Source organism: Clinocottus analis, unplaced genomic scaffold, assembly GCF_023055335.1.
Source record: "Clinocottus analis isolate CAN_PGR_092001 unplaced genomic scaffold, fCliAna1.0.p SCAF_20, whole genome shotgun sequence".
Lineage (NCBI taxonomy): Eukaryota > Metazoa > Chordata > Actinopteri > Perciformes > Cottidae > Clinocottus > Clinocottus analis.
The window spans coordinates 15,486,904-15,509,638 of NW_027175932.1; the positions used below are offsets into that span (position 1 = coordinate 15,486,904).

Consider the following 22,735-nt stretch of genomic DNA (forward strand, 5'->3'; position numbering starts at 1 on the left):
ACTATAACTCTACAGTGGTAATATGATGTTATTGTGCGTATTGTTCACGTTATCAATATTTAACTTTTAAATATCACGGTCATCATCAATAGCGGTATATCACGGCAACCCTAGTTTCAATAATAAGCATGTAGAATTCCTCACGCCAGGGCTGTCATCAACATGTCCCGTTTGGGCCGGATATGTCCAGAGGAGTTACATGAAGAGAAGCTCTGAAAGATTGCACTGACCCCTTTTGACTTGATCGCGTCTGCCCAAGGAAGAGTTTATTAAAGTATAGCTAATTCAGAAATACATGGTCTCCATTTGATGCATGGCCTTTTAATTAGCTGTCATATCTTCATAACAGGATATGGAGGAAATAATAGAGACAAGAGCTGTGTCAATGAACAAGGTGGAGCTTCTGGGGATGAAATCTCCTCCCAGGAGAACAGGAGCTCTATTCCTGCTATTGCTTCACTACAAAGAAAAACAGTTGGTCTCTCCATCTTGCCTTTACATTAGCGAGGACGGAGATGAAGAACTTTACAGCCAAAGCCTGATTCACTCTGAGCTTTGAGCTCCTTTCAGACAATCATTTCTCTTCAGGGAGTCTTCCCTCCGACTCATCACAATGTGTCTCGACCATTCTGCTCAGCGCTTTGTCTCAGTCTGTTGTCCGACACATTCGGCTTCATTACAGAGGGCAGAAGGCGTGGCCTGTCCAGACAGCGTCCACACACCATCACACCAGCCACGGGGCAGTGGGATTGGGCCTCAGCACCTCACCATGGCCCTCCTGAGAGGAACGGCAGCGGCATCCTGGCTTCTCCGTGCCCTTCCATCCTGTCCTGTCTGCTCGATGTGTCCAAGTCCTCCCTGATACATTCAGTGTTAAATGTCCCAGACAGCAGAGGAAGCGTTACCTGATCTGCTGCTCTTACGCACATCTCAAGCGCTCATCATGGATCAGAGGGCTACATGGGAACTCTTTTGGGACCAAGTCCACGTCACACTCTTCGACCCCTTCTCCTCAACACAGGCGGACTGGGTGCTGGTGGCCCAGTCCACACCCTGCTGGCTTATCCATGCCTCTTACAGTTTGTGGACTGATGCGTGTTGTCTGCAGCTGAACCACTGAGCAGCATCGACTCCACCAGCTGCTGAGCTTTACTGGTTTTAATGACCGCAGTTGATTGCGTGGTCTGGATTTTGTAACTGGTTCCTTCAGTAGAGACATTTATTTTCCCACTAAACAGACATAAACAAGAACACTCGTTTTGATGTTTGTATTTAAAGTCAATTACACATGAAACGCATCATTTTATATTCATTATATGTCAATTCTCGATAACTATCAGAACTTGTACACAAGAAAGCTGTTAACAAAAGACCCATCACATAGATACACTGCTCTTGTCCACAGTGGCATTCAAATAGCTCACCGCGGAGGTTTTCTGAGATCTTCCTTAAGCTCCGTCACCAATCCAATATTTTGCATGAAGGCTTTAATATAATTGTGCTGATAAGTTTGCAACTGGGGCGTCGGTTTAATGCTAACACGATAACTTGACTTGCTCTTAAACTCACCAGTGTTGAAGCCTCTGCCCAGAGCCGGCCACGGGCGATGGTTCTTCCACAGGTTCCCCAGGTACCAGTCACTCTGGTTCTCCACCAGACCCAGAACCTGCTGGCCTGAGAACAACATCACAACACAACATCATACTTATTTTCTCTGTAGCTTTCATAAGTTTAACAAGAGTTCATTAAAGAGTTTATTTCTTTATCCACTGTCTCATATTCATTTTTCTGTAGTTATGTATTGCGTCCTGTAGGTTTTGGCTCAAGCGGTTTTCAGAAAACAACATTTGAATTTTCTGTCAATGTCGCATATTTTCAATATGTGGTGTTGAAGGCCTCTCTGGAGTTATTTCATAATGACACAATTCTTTGAAGTCTTTTGAGGTAGACTCAACCTGGCCTGTCTGCTCCAAATCAGCTGGTGAGTTTCACATGTTTTACCTAAATACTTTCAAACACCCAGAAAAGGCTGCAGACCTGTTGCTTGAAATCATTTACAATTATTAAAAGAACTTATATAATGACATACTATTCAAATTTCAATCCAAAAATCCTGTTTCTTTCCTTCTGACGCCAGTAAACACCCGGAGGCCTGAAGTAAACACAGTCACATGTGACGTGACCTTTGTGTCCCAGCTTTCAAGACCTCGTGGAGGACAAGCGGCCTCTGACCTTCTGCCGTTGGCCTGTTGTTTTCAGCGGGTTAGCTGCTCCATTAGATCCGTATTTCGGTTCAAAGGGAAGTCAACACTGTGTTGTTTGTCATCCTGTCTTTATGGAGTGCAGCTTGTTCTTCTTTTAAGGCTGTGGGCTCTCCCTCTATCCAACGTGGAGGTGTTCCAGCATCCTTGTCGTTGAGCAGCTCCACAGACCCGAGAGTGTGTCGTGAGGATGAATTCCTCCTCATGCTCAATGTTTCAGTCTTGTGCAGTTATTGGCCCACAGTTCAGTCTGGTCTTCATGAACTTGAATGTTAGTCTTTTAGCTGGTTTGAGCCTCCGCTGCTGGAGGGTCCCACTAGGATTGCCTTGCTGCAGTGCAGGTCAGGTGAGCAGGCTAGCAGCAGATTGGATGAGAATGGATGGATTTATATTTTTCTATTGTGAAATGTCATGTTAAGAATGTGGACTGAATGTTTGGATTGTCATTGTTGGCAGTTTTCACCAGCATGATTGAGGAAAGAGTAACAGTAAATTTGGTGAAACTAACTACGATCTCTGTCTTCATTGATTGTGGTTTAACTCGGTGTTTAGTCCAGAGTTTCAACACACTGCACGAGAACACTACACCAGTCCTGCGTCCTGCTCACAGTTCTGGCTCAGGTTTCCTAACCTGACTCCCTATTTAAAGCGAATGGTCAGTTTAGAGAGTGGAGCTTGCAAGTCTGGAGGCTCAGAATGGCTTAGAAAGCTCCCTCAGAAGCACTGAGCTGCCCCCGACCCAGCGACTCTCCATGTCGGGTAACTGACAGCCTTACCTCAAAGGCTCAAAATACTAGGGTACAGGGGGTCAGATCCAGTCTCAGGCCCTTTGCAGGATCTTTTCAAAGCTGGCCGGGCTGTTTCAGTCTTAAAGGTCCACGTGGCAGTTACATCTGTAAACTTGGCCGTCGTATTGATAGGTCAATCTGTGCGCATTAATGAGTGACACATTTTCTTCCTAGGTCTTGTCCCCCAGCAATGTTAATTAGACCATAGAGCAGGAGGCATACCATTTTCCCTCATTTAGACTGTAGGTGGAGAAAAGCTTCTGGTGCTCTGAGTAACTGTCTGTCTGCTCCAGTGAGAAGAACAGGTGTCGTGCACTAAACAGAGGCAGGTGGAGGCGACCATGTGCCGTTGAAAGCTGGGACACACAGGCACGTGCTTTACACAAGATGTCCATCTGCATGGAGCAGAAGGAGATACCCACTATCCATACCCACTGTATTCACTGCAGTCATCCAGGAATGCACATAGATAATACACGTTCGTCATTTGCTTTTCACACCAAATGTTTGCATGTTTTTTTATATACATAGTCATATTTATAACATTTGCTTTGGGAGGAAAAGATTGAAGGCGAGACTATAACGTACCATCAACATCAGGAAAAACTATACCAGAAATTCTCAAATTAAAGTCACTTGTCACTCATTAGGTTAGAAATAGGTGGAGGTGTGGCCAACACATACATATAAAACATGTTGCAAATACAGGCGGGGCAAAGCAAGCCAACTAAGGAAGCACATTTCCATCAGTACATCATTCTCACAACTTGCCTACTTCTCTTTTAAAGGAACTGCTATTTCCTAGAGAAAGACTCATGTATTGGCTAATGTTAGCTTATCACAGATATATCATGTTAGCATATGTCACCCAATAAATAACAAACTGCAGTACAAAAACGTTAAAGAATAGGTGATATAGAAACTTTATTTATCCCCCCCCCCCACCCTCCGATCATCCTTCTGGGTGACTTCAACATCCAGACAGAGAAGTCATGTGAACTGGTACTCTTACTGTCTTCTTTTGCTCTCTCACTCAGTCCTTCCCCTCTTACTCGCAAAGCTGGCAACCATCTTGACTATATTTTCACCAGAAACTGCTTTACATCCAACCTCACTGTGACTCCACTTCATGTCTCTGACCACTTCTTCATCTCCTACTCTCTCCCACTCTGTGGAACTGACAACCCTCCCACATCAACTGACTCTGCACCTGTCCGTCGCAACATTCGCACTCTCTCTCCCTCCTCTCTGGCCTCAACAGACTCTTTCTCACCCATGCATCTTGACTCTTCTACAGACATTCTCCTCTCCACCCTGTCTTCCTCCCTCGATTCTCTCTGTCCTCTTACGACACGAAAGCTTCGCAAGTCCCCTCCGGCTCCGTGGTTGTCTGATTCGGTGAGTGCCGAGAGAGCCACTCTGCGAGCATTGGAAAGGAAATGGTGAAAATCCAAACATCCTGATGGCCTGGTCACCTATCACTCTCTTCTCTCCTCCTTCTCTGCCTCTATAACTGCAGCCAAAAGCCTGTTCTACCAATCCAGAATTGAATCCTCATTTTCTAACCCCAAAAACTGTTCTCCATCTTCTTCAACCTCCTTGACCCCCCCATCTCCTCCTCCTCCCTCCACCCTTCTAAAAAAGATAGACGACATACGCTCCTCATTCACCACTCTACCTTCTTCTACTACTTCACCTCCATCAACTTCTTCTTCCCTCTCACTGTCCTCCTTCACCCCCTGTCTCCCAATCAAGTTCTTACCTTGGTGACCTCCGTCCATCCAACCACCTGCCCCTTGAACCTCATCCCATCTTATATCCTCAAGTTCATCACTCCTGACCTTCTTCCCTTTCTCACCCACCTCATCAACACCTCCCTTTCAACCGGCTGTTTCCCCAACTCTCTCAAGGAGGCAAGAGTTAACCCTCTCCTGAAGAAACCCACTCTCAATCCGTCCGAAGTCAACAACTACCGACCTATCTCTCTCCTTGCCTTTCTTTCTAAAACTCTGGAGCGAGCTATCTTTAACCAATTCTCCTGCTTTCTCCACCAGAACAACCTTCTGGACCCTCATCAGTCTGGATTCAAGCCAGGCCACTCCACAGAGACGGCCCTCCTTGCTGTCTCCAAGCAGCCTCCCTCTCCTCTGTCCTCATCCTTCTAGACCTCTCTGCTGCCTTTGATACCGTGAACCACCAGGTCCTCATCTCCTCCCTCCAGGATCTCGGTATCTCAGGCACTGCGTTCTCCCGCTTGTCGTCCTACCTCAACCATCGCACTTATCGGGTAAGCTGGAAAGGATCTGTGTCTGATCCTTGTCCTCTCACTACTGGGGTCGCTCAGGGCTCCGTCCTGGGTCCTCTTCTCTTCTCTCTGTACACCAACTACCTCGGCTCTGTCATTCGCTCGCATGGCTTCTCCTACCATCGCTATGCTGACGACACCCAACTGATCCTCTCGTTTCCCCAATCAGAAACAGGGATACCAGAGCGAATCTCTGCCTGTCTGACCGACATCTCTCAGTGGATGTCCAGACACCACCTGAAGATCAACCCTGACAAGACTGAACTGCTTTTCCTTTCAGGAAAAGGCTCCCCCAACCAAGAACTCACAATAACCTTCAACAATGCACTGCTGGCCCCGACCCCGACTGCTAGGAACCTCGGTGTGACACTTGACAGTCAACTCTCCCTGACTGCCAACATCACCGCAACAATACACTCCTGTAGGTCCATGCTACACAACATCAGGAGAATACGTCCTCTTCTCCTGGAGGTCCATGCTACACAACATCAGGAGAATACGTCCTCTTCTCCTGTAGGTCCATGCTACACAACATCAAGAGAATACGTCCTCTTCTCCTGTAGGTCCATGCTACACAACATCAAGAGAATACGTCCTCTTCTCCTGTAGGTCCATGCTACACAACATCAGGAGAATACGTCCTCTTCTCCTGTAGGTCCATGCTACACAACACTAGGAGAATACGTCCTCTGCTCACACAGAAGGCAGCACAGGTTCTGGTCCAGGCCATGATCATCTCTCGCCTCGATTACTGTAACTCCCTCCTGGCAGGTCTACCTGCTAATGCAACTCGACCTCTGCAGCTCATCCAGAACGCAGCAGCTGGACTGATCTTCAACCTCCTGAAATTCACTCACACTACTCCACTCCTCTGCGCCGGCCACTGGCTACCAGTGGCCGGCCGCATCCGCTTCAAAACATTGGTACTTGCGTACCGTGCTATGAACAGATCGGGTCCGACCTACATCCAGGACACGGTACAACCGTACACACCAGCTTGTTCGCTCCGCTCAGCTTCAGCCAATCAGCCTGTTGCTCCGTAACTCAAACTAAACACTCAACAAAATCACGACTGTTTGCAGTCCTGGCTCCTCGATGGTGGAATGAGCTCCATTGACATCGGGACAGCAGAAAGTGTCTACATCTTCTGCCGCAAACTAAAAACCCATCTCTTTCGACTACACCTTGAATAAAGACAGTAGCAGCACTTAAGCAGCACTTAGATGGCTCTTACTGATAGCACTTTGTAGTTTGACTTTATTAAGAAATTGTACTCTCTTGATTCCTGTTGTTCTTAGTTCGTACATAAGGTTGAATGCACTTATTGTAAGTCGCTTTGGATAAAAGCTTCAGCTAAATGACATGTAATGTAATGTAAAAAAGAAAATAGTGACTACATTGACTTAATACATGGCCCAATAAAGGCCTTGTTATTTCTGCATGTAAATAAACCTCTCTAATTGAGAATGTATGGGAATCACAATTCAGGATAGGAGCTTTAAAAACTCATGATAAGCTAAATCATTTAAAAAAAATCTATTTTATCTTGAGATAAGTAGATAATTAAGTCATAATCTGCAGCTAAGCAGTATTTTCTTTCAGCTTCTTTACAGTCTGAACTTGTGCAGACTGTAATAGAGGGTTGAGGGCCGAACGACAGACACTTCAGGGTCATCTGGCTCCACCTTGAGCCAGCAGAAACATAATCCCTTCATAAAGTAGGCTTTGATGTCTGAGTCAACGACAGGAGAGAACTTTAACTGCCACCTCACAAATGGAGTACCGCGTCAACGTTCAATTCAAGGTTGAATTCAATGCTCAACAGTACCATGCATTTAGTTGCTGAGCCACTAGACAAAAGGCATTAAGAGGACAGGAGAGGAGAGATCCAGGAGATGAGGGGAGGCGAGAGGAAGGGATGTAACCGAGGCTTCAGGGCCAGAGATTATGGAAGGCAAGCTGGGCAGAGATAAAGGTCGGGGAGATGGGCATTAAGGAGGAGAGAGAAGCCCGGAGTGTGGCCGTGGCAGCTTTAATGAAGGCTGTAAGGAAGATTAATGAGAGCTTATTGGAGCAGGCAGCAGAGAGCAGGCGCCGCCTTTTAGAAAGGCTGCAAAACAAAGAACAAATATCTGTCGTCAAGGTGATGACTGAGTGGGACAATTAGAGCTCAAAACTAAACCGTCTCCTTTAACGGGGACAAACTTCAGGCGATTCTCAGAGAAATGCCTGAAAGCTGAATGTTGGAAGAACATTTCTACTGAAAATCCCTTCTAGTCCAGTCTACTCATCATGGTTAAACACCTTTGATTGAAATAAAGCAGTACAATTATAGTGAATGACAACTTAATCATGTTGGAATCACCAAAAATATGTATGTAACAGCAGCTGAATCACAGGAGTATAATGTGCACATAATCCCCTAAAATGAAGAATCACGTTACCTTTGTAAGAGTCCTGTATATCTACATGGAGCAGGTCTCTACTGCAGCCCAGAACGGACAAAGCAAACACTGAACACAACACGCCTGCATGCTCCTGATGCTGCTACTATTCATATGGCCATTCAATAGTAAACACAAGACCAGTGAAGAGCACGGCAACTACCCGGTTCACATGATCAACTACAACCATGAGCTGAACACTTCTGTCAAGCCTGGAGCTGCAGGACGACATCCGCCTCCGCCCACACGTAGTGGCATAACGGGTAACGATAGCGGCCTTTGTCCTTCTGTGTGTAAATGTGGTGTATTTGAAGCTGTATAACTGGTTAGCTACTAACTGGTCTTTTCTGGCCCCTTGAGAGCAGCAGAACAAGCTGAAAACAAAAGATCTAACAAATCAGCAAAATGTTGCCTTGTTACACATCCAGCAGATAGAAACATGATCGCTCATTCCAGCTCATGTTTGTGTCACCTGATGTGTCCAATCCTCTCTCTCTTTTACCTGTGTTTTTAGTTTTGCCTAACTCCTGAGTGAAACATCAGCCACTTCAGCTGCTCCATGCTCCACATATCCAGCAGCTAATCTCTGGCTGGGCCTGTCAGCTGGATCCTCACATCCACGATGTGAAAAACTAAGGAGCAACTGACCGTAAACACCTCCACCATTGTTTTCTCAAAAACAGTTGGTTTTCAGGTCAGAGAGCCATGACGGGCAAGAAAAAGGAAGCAAAATCAATACAGCTCTACTCTGTGTCAACGAAAAGAAGGAAAGGAATGAACCACTCTGGCTTAGAACATCTTCCAGGAAATAGCCCATTAAACAAGGTGATTATTTGCACTGTTCACACTCTATATTCAAACACAGCCACTGCATCAGCGTCCAGAATCTCCCAAACAGTTTCATTCACATTACACTGTTCAATTGCTATTGATCTTGTAATTTAGCGAGTGGCTATCTGGTCCGATAGTCCCTGAAGGACGAAAGCCAATACCTGCTATTCTGCAATTACAGTCTGGTTAGAGAACATAACAGAGTTGGACAGAATACGATGTAATGTCTGCATGTCCCACAAAGCAAAGTCCTCACACAGCAAACCTCAGGCCATCCCAGATCTATTTTCCAGCATGTGGCTGGCTGAGGGGGTGAGCAGTTCTTAAACTAGCTGTGGAGAGGTACAAGAAGATCAGTGGGAGTCTTTCCTGCTGAGTCAGTGCTGCTGATACAAGTAAAGATGAAAGCCAAGGTCAGCAGGCCCAATTCTCTCCTCACTCCCCCATTTCATCCTCCGCCTGCACCGCATGGAGCTCTGGTCAACACGCTCACCAGGAGACCCTTAACTATTGAACTAGTGAGCCATAATGCTCCTCACTACGGCCATATGTGCAATTATGATGATATGATGGTTTTGTGTTATTGCTTCATGCGGTGCAAATTCATGATTTCAAGTCACTGAAACTAAGAAATGTGACATATTTGACACTAGTGACATTATAGTGGAACTCTTTTTTGTTTGGTGTCAAACGAGGAGATATTCTATATAAAGCATATTGTTCCACTTCTAAGATGACACTTTGACCTGGAAACGATGTTTGAAAGTAGGGTTTGTAGTACATTCAAGGATTAGACTATTATAAAGTCACAACACGACATATCCATGCCTTCTCTTGTAAGTGTTTTATCTGAGCTGCTTGTAGACTTACTGTTCCTCAGCTGGTCTGTTAATAGTGTCTTTATTCAACCATAACTGTCTCACGATTTATAACAAACCATCTTACCATCTATAACTATCTCACTATCTATAACTAACCATCTCACTATCTATAACTATCTCACTATCTATAACTAACCATCTCACTATCTATAACTAACCATGTCACTATCTACAACTAACCATCTCACTATCTATAATTAACCATCTCACTATCTATAATTAACCATCTCACTATCTAAAACTAACACTAACCATCTCACTATCTACAACTAACCATCTCACTATCTATAACTAACACTAACCATCTCACTATAACTACATATCTCACGATTTATAACTAACTATAACTACCTATATATAACTGACTATCTAAAACTAACTATCTTACTATGTATAACTAACTATCTATAACTATCTCACTATCTAGAACTCACTATATATAACTATCTTACTATATATAACTATATATAACTAACTATGTACAACTAACCATCTCACTATCTATAACTAACTATCTCACTATCTATAGCTAACTATCTATAACTAACTCTTTATAAGTAACCATGTCATTATATATAACTATCTATAACTAACTGAATATTTACTAAGTAATAAGTAAGTAAGTACCTATTACTAACTAAATATTTCACTAACTATCCCTAACTGTCTTACTATCTATACATAACTAAGTATATACAACCAACCAATTATCTCACTATGTGTAAGGAATTCACTATATATAACTAACTGTAACTAATAACTATAACTAACTAATTATCTATAACTATCTCTATATAACTAATCATGTATCTATAACTAAGTATCTATAACTAGCTCACTATCTATAACTAACAAAGTATCTTAAACTAACTATCACACTATCTATAACTAACTAACCAACTGTCTATAACTATCTCACAATCTATAACTATCTCAGTATCTATCTATAACTACCTATCTATTATCTATTTATATCCAACTATCTCACAATCTATAACTAGCTCAGTATCTATCTATAACTACCTATCTATTATCTATTTATATCCACTATCTCACAATCTATAACTAGCTCACTATCTAAACTAACTAAGTATCTTAAACTAACTATCTCACTATCTATAGCTATCTCACAATCTATAACTATCTCAGTATCTATCTATAACTACCTATCTATTATCTATTTATATCCAACTATCTCACAATCTATAACTAGCTCAGTATCTATCTATAAATATGTATCTACTATCTATCTATATCCAACTATCTGTAACTAACTAAATATCTATAACTAAGTAGTTATCTATAACTATCTTACTAAGTACCTATTCCTCCCTCAATATGTCTGTGTTGGTCATTTGAGAGCTAGTTATTTTGTCTCAGGTTTCTGCTGCTGTCGCTTTAAATATTATTATTATTATTATTATTATTATTATTATTATTATATTAACAATAATTTATACATATCTATCAATTCCTTTTCCAAACATAAAATTCTTCTTTCTGGACATGCACATCAATCCCTCTGCACATGAATCCCTCTGCACATGAATCTCTCTGCACATGAATCCCTCTGCACATGAATCTCTCTGCACATGAATCTCTCTGCACATGAATCTCTCTGCACATGAATCCCTCTGCACATGAATATTTCTGCACATGAATATTTCTGCACATGAATCCCTCTGCACATGAATCTCTCTGCACATGAATCTCTCTGCACATGAATCTCTCTGCACATGAATCTCTCTGCACATGAATCCCTCTGCACATGAATCCCTCTGCACATGAATCTCTCTGCACATGAATATTTCTGCACATGAATATTTCTGCACATGAATCCCTCTGCATATGAATCCCTCTGCACATGAATATTTCTGCACATGAATATTTCTGCACATGAATCCCTCTGCACATGAATCCCTCTCCACATGAGCATAAGGCATTTAAAAACCTGATACTCCTGTTGACAGAATCAAACTAGTTTTCATTCAAACTAAATCATGGCTGCTGTGTTAACTGCCTGCCAAATGAATCAAAGCAGACGAGGCCACATTGCCTCATAAGTATCAGTAGACAGAGAACAATGAGGATCACTTTCAACTGAATATTAAAAACAGCAAACACCGCATCAGTCAGCCAGTCGCGACATCATCTCTCACTCCAGCTGTCTCTCCTTCGGTGTGAAGAGCCAGCACTCAGTTTAGCAGCTTCACAGGATCACAGTTCAAACTTTAACTCAAGTAATATGGCATTTTTAGTCACATTTATCATCAGTTACGTTCTTGTTTCCTCATAACACAATAGCTTTTATTTCCAGCAGGCATTTTGACCTTCCAAGGTAGGAAAAGAAAGCCAAGTGATCAGCTTAAAAGCATCTCTGTCACACGAGGGCCAAACTGCTGGAAAAGAGAGGAATGATGTGGCATGCACCTAGAAAACAGCAATACTCTTAAGTGTTCCTCATTCAGGGCCAGGAAGATGCTACAGTCATACTGCCAAAGCGCCATCTGCCATTAGTTCTGTGGATGGCAGAAGGGCAGCGATCCCATTTGGATATTACCTGCAGAACCAGGACAGTTGCTCGGCATTTCCCAATGTCAACCAATCAGCAGGTCCATCAATTGGTTCTAGTTTTTAAACTATTCCTATCTGTCTCTTGTAAAAGGAGAGAGGACGTGGCAGATTGACCTTCTTGATCCTCACACCCGGACCAGAATAAAGCGGCCCCAGGTGAAAAAAACCTCTTCTTTTAAATGTTCGTACACCAATGAAGGCACAAATAAAGTGTTGGGTGCCTCAACTTTTGAGACGTCAAATAGGTTCCAATCAGGTTTTGCTTTTGCAGCCGCATATCCGTTTTGGATAGTTATTGTTTTTTTTACTGGATAAAATGCCAAACGTAACCGGCGGTCGGTCACATCCATTCTCACTACTTAACCTAAATTCTGTTTGTAACTTGATGCCAGGCTAAAAAAAACCTGTTGTCGTCAGGTGTGCGCGCTGTACAGGAAGGTGTCGCGTATATAGCCAAAGGTTTTTACTGCAAATCTAGGCGAGGAGAAGCCTCACTGTACAACAGCGAGTGGATGGTTCTGCTCCAACAACTCCGTCAGAGTGTATCTTCTGTCTAACACGATGGAAAGCACATTATCTAGTTGCATATGACATCAATCACTTAACAATAAGGCGTTGAGGGCTATTGGTGCTAGGTTAGGTTACTTTATTTATGAAGTTGTTTTGCAATGGAAAGCTATACCATGTTCTCTAAAAAAACAACTTTTTCCTGAAATACCGTTACTTCAGAATTTTCGGCATTTCAAAGATGATCAGAGCATCATTGAAATTTGTCAAAGAGGCACCTTATTTATTGCTTTCGGTATGAGTGAGACTCGACTTTGATGATCTTTACGTCTATTATCGCCCTTCAGTCTCAAAAAGTCTGACCCTTTTGTATTTTGGTGTTGTTGGAGTTTTCAAACTGCCAATCAACTGTGAGGCATTACCTGGTTAGATCAATGATGTACTTTAACCTTCCCTTGTAGATCCTCAGTTAAAACTGTGCAGGGGCACTGCCAGCTTATTCAGTAGATAAAGAGGTGCAGTACTTGAATACCTTCTGCTACTAGGGAAGGACAACAAAGAGGGAAAAGCCCCAGGCCTCAGACTGGAGGCTCAGGAGGCTACATGGGTTACAATCCCAGTGTGAGTGTATGGCACTCTAGTTCCAGCTCACCAGCTTTGTGGAAAAGCTTCATCACACCAGTGGCATGCAATTATTGCTGATGTCAATCAAAATGATATCAAACTGAGTCCTTATTCATCGTTAATGGTCTGCTTCCCTTTGCCCGTCTAACTCTCCACTTCCATTCCTGTCATCTCTCACGTCAACAGCGATCAGATGGGGTAACTACTACACAACAAAGACACAACAATGAAAGTAGGACTGCTGATGAAATGGGTTCTTTGAGGCTGTTGTCAAAGTGTCACCAGCTACCTTTTAAGCACCATAGACCCTCATTGGGAGTTAAGGGGGGTCTTTAACTTAACGGTTCTTTTTAAACCATCGATATCTTCTCACAAGGGTTGCGGTATTGGAACAATTTAAATGAAGTTAATAAACCGTGCGGCTGCAGAGATAATTAAGTTTCCGTTTTTAAAAACACCTTTTTTGTTGTTGCGAAAAACAGGCAGTGGGAGGCTGGGGGAGAATGGAGCTTAACATGTGTGATATTTAACTGTGTGATTCCACCTGAAGATTGGAGGAACATCATTGTCTGACAGCCCCGCATCTCAATGGGGCTCGTTGTGAGAAGCAGCAGCTCAACCGTCCACAACATGCTGATGCAGCTGCCAACTTCAGATAAGGATGTGACATTCTTCGCACTGTAAGTGGCCGGTCTGCCTCCAGCACACAGTGTGTGGCTGTGGTGTCCTCTGCCTCGACCCTTCATTCACATGCTAAACACTGGAGGTGTAACCGGGTGAATGGATCCTCACGGCTCCATCAATTGCAAGAGTGAAAAGTAGCAGCTGCGTGACTTGAGGAAGTTTAGCTTCCTGCAAATGTCCTCAGAGGCATGGGAGGCACACCCAGTATGTTCAGGGGGCGTGGCCCTCGGGAAGTTTGGAAAGACTCCCGAACAGCAGCTGCATTGATGTGTGGTTGTGTGATTGTAGGTCCTACAGGGGCCAGCCTGGCATCGCAGCCTGTCAGAATAGCCGATCCAAGACTGTCAGGGTTTGAGTTTTATTTCCTGTTTTATTTTGTAGTCTTGCGTCCCCTGTGTCTCTGCACTTCCTGCCCTGGTGATTGTCTGTCGACCTGGTTCCTGATTGTGGATTCCCTGCACCTGTGCTGCCCTCATTGTGTCCACCTGTTGCTTGTTACCTCCCTCTTGTATGTAATCCCCATTTGTCTCCTGTCTCCTTGTCGGTTCGTACTGTGTGACCTGTGTGGTTCTGTCCCTGGCTTCAGTTTGAATCTTGTCTGTTTTTGGATTACCCTTTTCGGAATAAATATTATTTTAACTGTTTTTGGCTTTTGGGTCCCCTGATAAAGACTTTAAATATTGATGGGGATACAAATGGCCCCTAATATTCTGGACTGATCCCTGTTCATGCCTGGTTGAATTCCTATTAGGGACCTTTGTTGCTTTCTACATCTCTCACCATCATGTCCGGTCCTGAGACTCACTAATAAAGAGGTAAAAATGCCCAAAAGATACTTGGAAAGTAAACGTGAATGGTAAAAGCAGCAGATACAGAGAAATCACAGTTTAACCAGCAGAGGTCGAGCCCCAAAAACCCAGCATCCTCCATGTCCCATCACAGAACCACATGCATCCTTGTAAATGCAAACATCTGTGGATGACTTCCTCCTCAGGGTTATTTCAGCCGTAAGCTCCTCCAGAGGACCGGATGCAGCGTGTTCAGTTAGAAGAGGAGAGAGTTGTCAGGGTTTTATCTTGATGGAGTTTGGAGAAACAGACAGGACTCTCAACAATGGAGTAGTACCTCAAACAACCACAATATCCCTTCTGTATAAATTAAAGGGAGAGTTCCCCTTTCATTGTTGTCGACATAAACAGCCTTCACTCCTCATCTGTATCTGCATGATCTCACATGTAAACTAGTGTGTTAGGCTGCTCTCGTACATCATCTGTGTTCAGCACCAGGACCTCATCAGGAGCTTTTGCTCCATGTCATTCTGCTCTCTAACGCCCCGCTAACACTGGCCTACAAAGGCACTGAGCAGCTTGAAGTGCTTCATGTTAGCACGTTGCTCTGGGTGATGCTGTGGCGTCGAGTGGAGGCTGAAGTAGGTCACGCTCAGAACGGAACGAGATGCATGAAAGGCATGTAGACGATGTTGTGTTCAATGTTTTTGTAGTGACAGATGATAGTTGGCCACCTCTTCTGAATGTGAAAAAAAGGGAATATAAAGGATATAACCTTATTTAACACCAGCGCCCATGCATTGAACACATTCACATGTTACTTCAATGTAGTTCCTGCATTAGTATGGAGAGAGATGGTTCAGAGCCTGTGTATGAATAATAAATCCTATTCATACGTCTTGTTTGGGTCAAACATTTACTTCCTCTCATGGCCATCTGGCAGACGGGGAGGTGAGCTGCCTTTGGGGTCCGTACTGTGCCGGTGATGATGAGAAACGTGTCTGTATAAGCCCCGCCCCCACATGCTCTATTTGACGGTGCGTGTGCTCAGCAGAGAGGATGTGTCCTGCCACGTGGAGAGAGGACAGCCGGGAGAGTTTGACGATGGATAAAACACGTTAATAACTGCATTGATTGCACAGACACGGGACATCCACATGGTTTATCTCCACACAGTGAATGGAGTAGATAATGAATGAATGAAACCTCGCTGTGAAGATGTCACTAAAACAAACAATATTAAGGCTCATTACAGTCTTACAACAGCACAACTACTGGGTTATGTATTCTTACAAGAAATATTAGATTCATTACTGTCAGGAAGTCATGAGAATTTCAACAAACATATCAAATACGTAAATGAATACGATCAACTTTGACTTTAATAGCTAAGTCTAGCTCTTCTTTACTGTAGTTCACCTCATGTTTACAATCTGTTACGATGACCGAGTGGCAAGTTCAAAATAAAAGGCACTCTGGAGAGCCAGCTGTTGAGTTGCAACATCATTTTTTATTATTGACCGAAGGGCGGCAATCAAATTGACAAAGGACGCAAGAAAGGACTGGAAAGGACCAGTGTGGTATGTGAGTCACCTCATTGCTCCTAACCCAGACTCTGTCACAACCCCAGTCAGACTTGTGTGGAGCAGCAGCCGGAAGTGGCAAAATGGGCCTGAGTTCCTAAAGCTACCAGCAAGTGAGTGGCCAATCAAGTCAGCAAAAGATCTAGCAAGCGCTGCCAGGGAGAGCATTAACAAGCTGCAGAAAAAGACATTTGCTGCTGCGACGAGAGCCAAAGCGAAAGAAGCTGAGTCAGATCAACACCGAGCAAGAACTGAACAAAGAAGACCACCAGCGGGATCAACCGTCCTAGACCTCGTGGACGTCAAGCGCTTCAGTAGCTTGACTCAACTGGTCAAAACAATTGCATGGATCTGGAAAGCAGCAAAGAAGTTCATGGGACAAAATCGAGCCGTAGAGAGCTCAAAGTGGGAGGCAGTCTCTTCGGCAGGAGTCGTCGCAGTCAAAGAACGAGAAGACGTCCTAAGAGATATCTTTCTTGCGATGCAAGAAGGCGCAACCTTCCCGAGCACCACGACGGACAGACTGGTAGTCTATAAGGAGGAAGACTCCGGGCTATTAGTTTGTGGTGGGCGAGTGCAAATCTTCAAAGAAGATCAAGTGGCAGTCCCTATCCTACCCTATAGCACATGGGTATCCACACTGCTTGCTCGGGAGGCCCACCAAGAGAGTCACGATGGAGTGGCTGGAACCCTGCTCAAGATGAGAAAGAGGGCATGGGTCATACGAGGAAGGAGGATCGCCCAAAAGGTTGTTGATGGCTGCATAATCTGCAGGAAGGCAAAGGCAAGAAAATGTCAACAAGTAATGGGTGACTTGCCGCCTGAACGAACAGAACCTTCTGCGCCTTTCAAATTCACAACCATAGACCTATTTGGACCATACCAAGTCAAGGATGATGTGAAGAAGAGAGTGAAACTAAAAGTCTGGGGCGTGGTCTTCTGCTGCATGGCCAGTAGAGCCATCCACACAGAGTTGGTAAACACAGTATCAACAGAAGGGTTCCTGATGGCCTACCAAAGGTTCACAGCAATCAGAGGACACCCAAGGAAGATCTGGTCAGACCCAGGCACCAATTTCATTGGAGCAAAACCAGTCTTGGAGGAGCTTTACAGGTTTCTGGACAGCCTAAACAAACCAGCCTTGTTTGAGAACGCGGCCAAAAATGGGACGGAATGGATGTGGAAAATCAACCCAGCTGACTCGCCACACAGGAATGGTGCTGCTGAAGCTGCTGTACGCATCGTAAAGAGAGCACTCCAGACCCTTGGAAGGGAGTCCGAGCTCACATACAGCGAGTTCCAGACAACTCTTCACATAGCAGCCAACCTGGCCAATGAGCGCCCAATTGACGCCAGAGTACAGAGCCGGGAAGACTCTATTCAATATATCACACCCAACACGCTCCTTCTTGGGCGGGCATCTCAAAGGGGAGATGTCCAAACATTCGACTTTGCCAGCTACCCCTACAAAAGACTCAGAGCAATGCAGTCAGAGGTGACCAAGTTCTGGAAGCATTGGAGCCAACTTGCTGGTCCCAACTTGTTTGTGAGAAGCAAGTGGCACACCGCTGAAAGAAATGTCGCTGTTGGGGACGTTGTCTGGCTGTGCGACCAAAATGCGCTAAGGGGGCAATTCAAGCTTGGCAGAGTCATCAGCACAAATGCCGACAGTAGAGGAGTCGTGAGGGACGTCAACATCAGGATCTTCCCAAACTACAATGTTCCGGTAACGAGACCAACAAAGGAAGCAAGAGCAAGTCGTCCGGTCCAAAGCGAACAGAAGGAGAAGATCCAGTCTACTATTCTTCACAGGGACGTCAGGCGGTTGGTTGTCCTACTCCCGACTGAAGACCAGAACATCCCTACGTAGACGTTAAAAACTCAAGTGGAATTGCAGTTTGCCTCGAAAGTTGGCGATCTCCTCAGTGGTTCCATGGGGAGATCGAGTGGGAGGTGTGAAGTCAAACGTGGAATTTAGATTATAGTAAAATATATATGTGTGTATATATATTAAAAAGAAATAATGTGGAGATAAATAAGTAGACTAGATAATAAACAGAAATTAGAAACGTTATTGCCGACACCGGAAAAGGGGGCGGAGCTATCGGCTCCGGAAGTAGCTGCGGGGAAAAGTAGAAATCTGACAGCGTGAGAAGCGTGACGCTGTGCAGAAATAACAGACACATCTGCAGACACGGAGAGGCAGCCGGTTTTTCACCCTTAGTCGCGGAAAGGGAGCTTTGCTAAATGGGAGCTTTTTTTCAGTGAAATGGAAAATTTCGACTTCATGAACTGAATCTCAAAAATAAAAGGAGATAAAAAAGGGAAAAGTTGTTTTTTTTTCATTGGAGTGAAGTCCAGTTAAATCCGAGTGGATGGGTCAATCCCTTTCAAGTGGGGAAATGCACTAAACAGCTGACAGAACTTGACATTCACAAACAAATGAAGCTCCTTTTAAACCCCCTTTGGTGACTAATTGGCCCAGACCATCCCTCGATGGGTCCGTCTCACCACCCAAAAATATGTGCCCTAAACATTTATGTTATTGTGCCAACCCCGAAAATAACCCTACTAACTTACTAACATCTAGACCCGGTATAAATAACATAACTTATAACACTTCTCATTTACTTCACCCAAGACAGCAAAAACCTTGCCACTTCCCCCTTTCCCTTTCCTCCACTTGGTCCCACCCGGAACTATAAGTGGGTGCTTAGGCACCCGGGGAAATCTTTTGCCCGAACACCCTGGGGAAAGAGGAAACAGGTAAGTATCTCCATGCCATCTACAATATTTCCAGTTCATCATATCACTAGGCCTTGCAGTGACGACCCGTCGTCACACAATCAGAATGGAAAACTCATTCAAATATACAAAAAGTGAGATACGTCTATATGATGTGGTGGAGGCATGAGAATGTGCCAGAGGAACCAACGTTGGGCTGTTTTGGTCAAAATGTATGTCCGGAGAGAAGGTGGTAGGGGTCATGTAGCTGGCTGCTCCACCCACTGGCTGGACGGACTCCATATCCTTGTGGGATTCCCTGTTCATGGAGTATACAATCCTGCAATGCGCTCAGTGCATCACTCAGGCTTCGCTCAATGCAGTGAAAAGCCTTCGTGGTGGAAGTAATGGGATTCCCAGCGCTGTGGTGCTGCTGCTGTCTGAATGGGCCCATTACTCACGACACGGCTGTAGTGTTTTTAGGGAGTGGCACGCTAGAGGAGCGGGAGGATGGGATGTGTGTGATGGATGTTGGGCCGCTGTGGGCCACGAGGTTCCAGACCTGGCCCTGAAACACACCAGTGTTTACTTTGCTTGCACCACCAAAAAAGCTGCTGTGTAAATACTTCTGCCCTCTTTTCATTCTTTCAAAAGTCAAAGTCATGCACCTGATTGAGACTTCTGTGCATCCTCGTCTCCGATGCCCTCCTCCAGCAGGCGAGCAGCTTTAAACCACGTCAGCGTCTTTTGCAGTGGATGAAGTTTGGTCAATAGCAGTGAGGTACCCAGGTGTCACAGTTCACCTCAGTTTAAGACTTTGGCTGAAGGAAGATAAAGAGCAGTGATTGGCCCTCATTCAGAACTACAGCTGACGTCCTAAAGGATTCTTTAAACAACAAGAGCTGGCTGGATGGTCGATATTGTTGGAGAGACTTAGTGAGATGAGATGCAGGAGGAGGCTATGACAGCAGGCCTTTGGCCCCGCCTTCCAGTGTTGTTACTGGGAACGCTGCGGGAAGAACATCACATCCTTATCTGAAGTTGGCAGCTGCATCAGCATGTTGTGGACGGTTGAGCTGCTGCTTCTCACAACGAGCCCCATTGAGATGAGGGGCTGTCAGACAATGATGTTCCTCCAATCTTCAGGTGGAATCACACAGTTAAATATCACACATGTTAAGCTCCATTCTCCCGCAGATGTGATCAAACAGCATGTCACATGACCTAGTTTGTTTGCAGCATAGTGGGCCCTTAAAGGTGCAGTCCAGAGCCCTATTCCACGTACGTGGTTCAACAAATCCGATCAAAAGTCCTGTTATCCAGCTTAACCTAACGAGATGATTGACGACAGGATATGTCGGTTCCCTGAAGGTGGATCCTCCCACAAACGGTCTCGTTTATTCTAACCAGACGTCAGTTCACAGGATAACTCTGCGTGCCCGCTCCTCTTCAGAAGGGAGAAAAGTCGAACGCCAAATTCATGATGTTGTCTTTCTAAAATGACAAACTCAGAGAAAGAGCGTCTCTTTTCTCTGCTGATGAGCAGAAGTTGATTATGACTACATTTGATGAATTTAAGTCCATAGTCATGACAAAATCTAATGATGCTTTCACATTGAAGCGGAGCGAATATTCGCAACACTTCCTGTTGTGAATGCAGCGTAACGCCGCGTAACACTAGTCAGTGCAAAAATATCAGACAAGTAAATGTGTCAAACAAAATAAAATGTATCTGCTAATTTTAAGTGCCTCATCACCCAAATCAATCAGATGATATTTATTTAAATGATGGCAGTAGTATACAAATTAATATATACTTATGAGGATATATGTACTGTATGCACATATGTATCATGAACTATGTGTATATTCATGTAACCTATGTGTGTTTAGATTACCATATAACTTGGAGTTTGAATATTTGTATGGGCGGAGGGTTAGAACTCTCTCCCTATAAAACTAATATCGCTCCTTCATCAATGAGGAAGAGAGCTGCGTTTTGTCCGGTGGGAGTGGCCAACTTATCCAGTGAACTTTCACTAAACCTGCTCCCGACCAGGTTAGGTGATTTCAATGTGTTGCTATGGTGACTGATCTAAACTGGTTTCGTGAAACCGAAAATCCAGATCTACGTCATCTTATCCTGGAAGTTATCCAGTTATATCAGTTAACCAGGTACGTGGAATAGGGCCCTGCACTCCTCACAATCCGCTAGCTGTCCGCTCTGTGTGTGATGTGTTCATACACAGCCCTAAATCTTTGCATGCAAACAAACAAACCATTCCAGCCAATCAGCCACAGGGGGCCTTAGTGCTGCAGCCCAGGACAGGGCAGAGGCCATGGATGTAAAGAGAGGCGCAGTGGGAGCGGGGGAGTCGGTACATCTGGAGATACAGTCCAGTACAGTGCACTGGTTGTACTGGACAGATCCCAGGTGTGGATGTAGGACAGAGATCCCTGCTCCCAGCAAAAGTAGCCCGGTCAAATACAGGTAGATCTAGAAAGGTCTGGAGGGAGCGGATCTCTGGCCGCTGCTTCTGCAACAACCTGTCCTGTATTTTATATTGAATGAGCACAACTCACAAGCAGCTAATGCTGCATACAAAGATGCAGCTAAAGCTAAAGCTGCATCTTTACTTATTTACTTACTTATTTACTTGTTTTTTTATCCAAATTGTATACATTCACTTGTACAGTTAATTGTTCCTTGTTGTTGCTGCTGTTGTTGTGTTTTATGATGCACCTTCCGTCAGGACAAATTCCTCGTTTGTAATAACTTACGTGGCAATAAAACGTTTCTGATTCTGATTATAAGCCCCGCCTACACACCAGTGGCCTGTGAGGCGTCGTAAAACACAAAAACTCAAGAAGTGCACACACACTCACTTACTCTCTGATGCACACACACAATGGATTGCATGAACAAAACCTTCTCAGTCAAGAGGGAACATCTGGGAACAGATGAACAGAGGCTTTTGCAGCATGAGTGCATAGATATTTGAAATAACTGTGTAATATTTCTTTAGCGCAAACAGGTTGCCCAAATATTTAAAAGAAAAAAGTGCTTAAAACTAAATATCAAAGCTTGTATACCGTTCCTCGTTGCCTTTAAAAACGACCCATATTTTACCCACCATGTGACCGCACGTCCATATCAGCAGTGACTTGTCGAGTATTCATGTGGACATTCTTCATCCGTCACATCGTCAGGATGAAGACACATTGAAGCACAAACTCCCTGTTTAGGGTTTGGGTTCAGATAACTACTGTTAAGGAAACCTGCTGCATTGTCTGTTCAACAGACTAAAATGCAATATTTTGTAATTCTTCTAAAGCTCCCAATGCTCCCAGTTCAAAAGTTCCCCGTACTGCCAGTGAACCCATGGAACCCAAGTGTCTGCAGAGAAACACCTTGAGAAGAGAAATGGACCTGGGCTCCAGGCACAACCAATGAGAGCTGTTGGAGAGTGAATGGGATGGAATACATTACAACACCCGGATCAGTCTCTTCTACTTTACACCTGACCTCACCCTGCCTGCCCTCAGGTCCTCGGTAAGCACCTCGCAGGCCTCGCATTTGTCAAAGTGGCAAGGGTCATAGATTGCCCCCCTGGAGGACATGTGCCTCAAATGAAAAATGAGGTCTTGAGTGGAGCTCTAATTTCCCTGGGGCTCCCGCCTAGCCTCAGGATATCTGCTGCTTAGAATTGGAGGGTTAACGGTAATACATCCCAGGCAAGC

General features: G+C 44.4%; 1 protein-coding gene across 1 annotated transcript in view; it reads right to left on the minus strand.

Moving 5' to 3' along the window:
- Positions 1-22,735, minus strand: part of large1 (LARGE xylosyl- and glucuronyltransferase 1) — an 87,780-nt gene that overhangs the window by 18,675 nt on the left and 46,370 nt on the right. Inside the window, exon 7 of the mRNA XM_068586753.1 lies at positions 1,570-1,674. Coding sequence (XP_068442854.1) covers positions 1,570-1,674 — 105 coding nt within the window. The remainder of the gene's footprint in view (positions 1-1,569; positions 1,675-22,735) is intronic.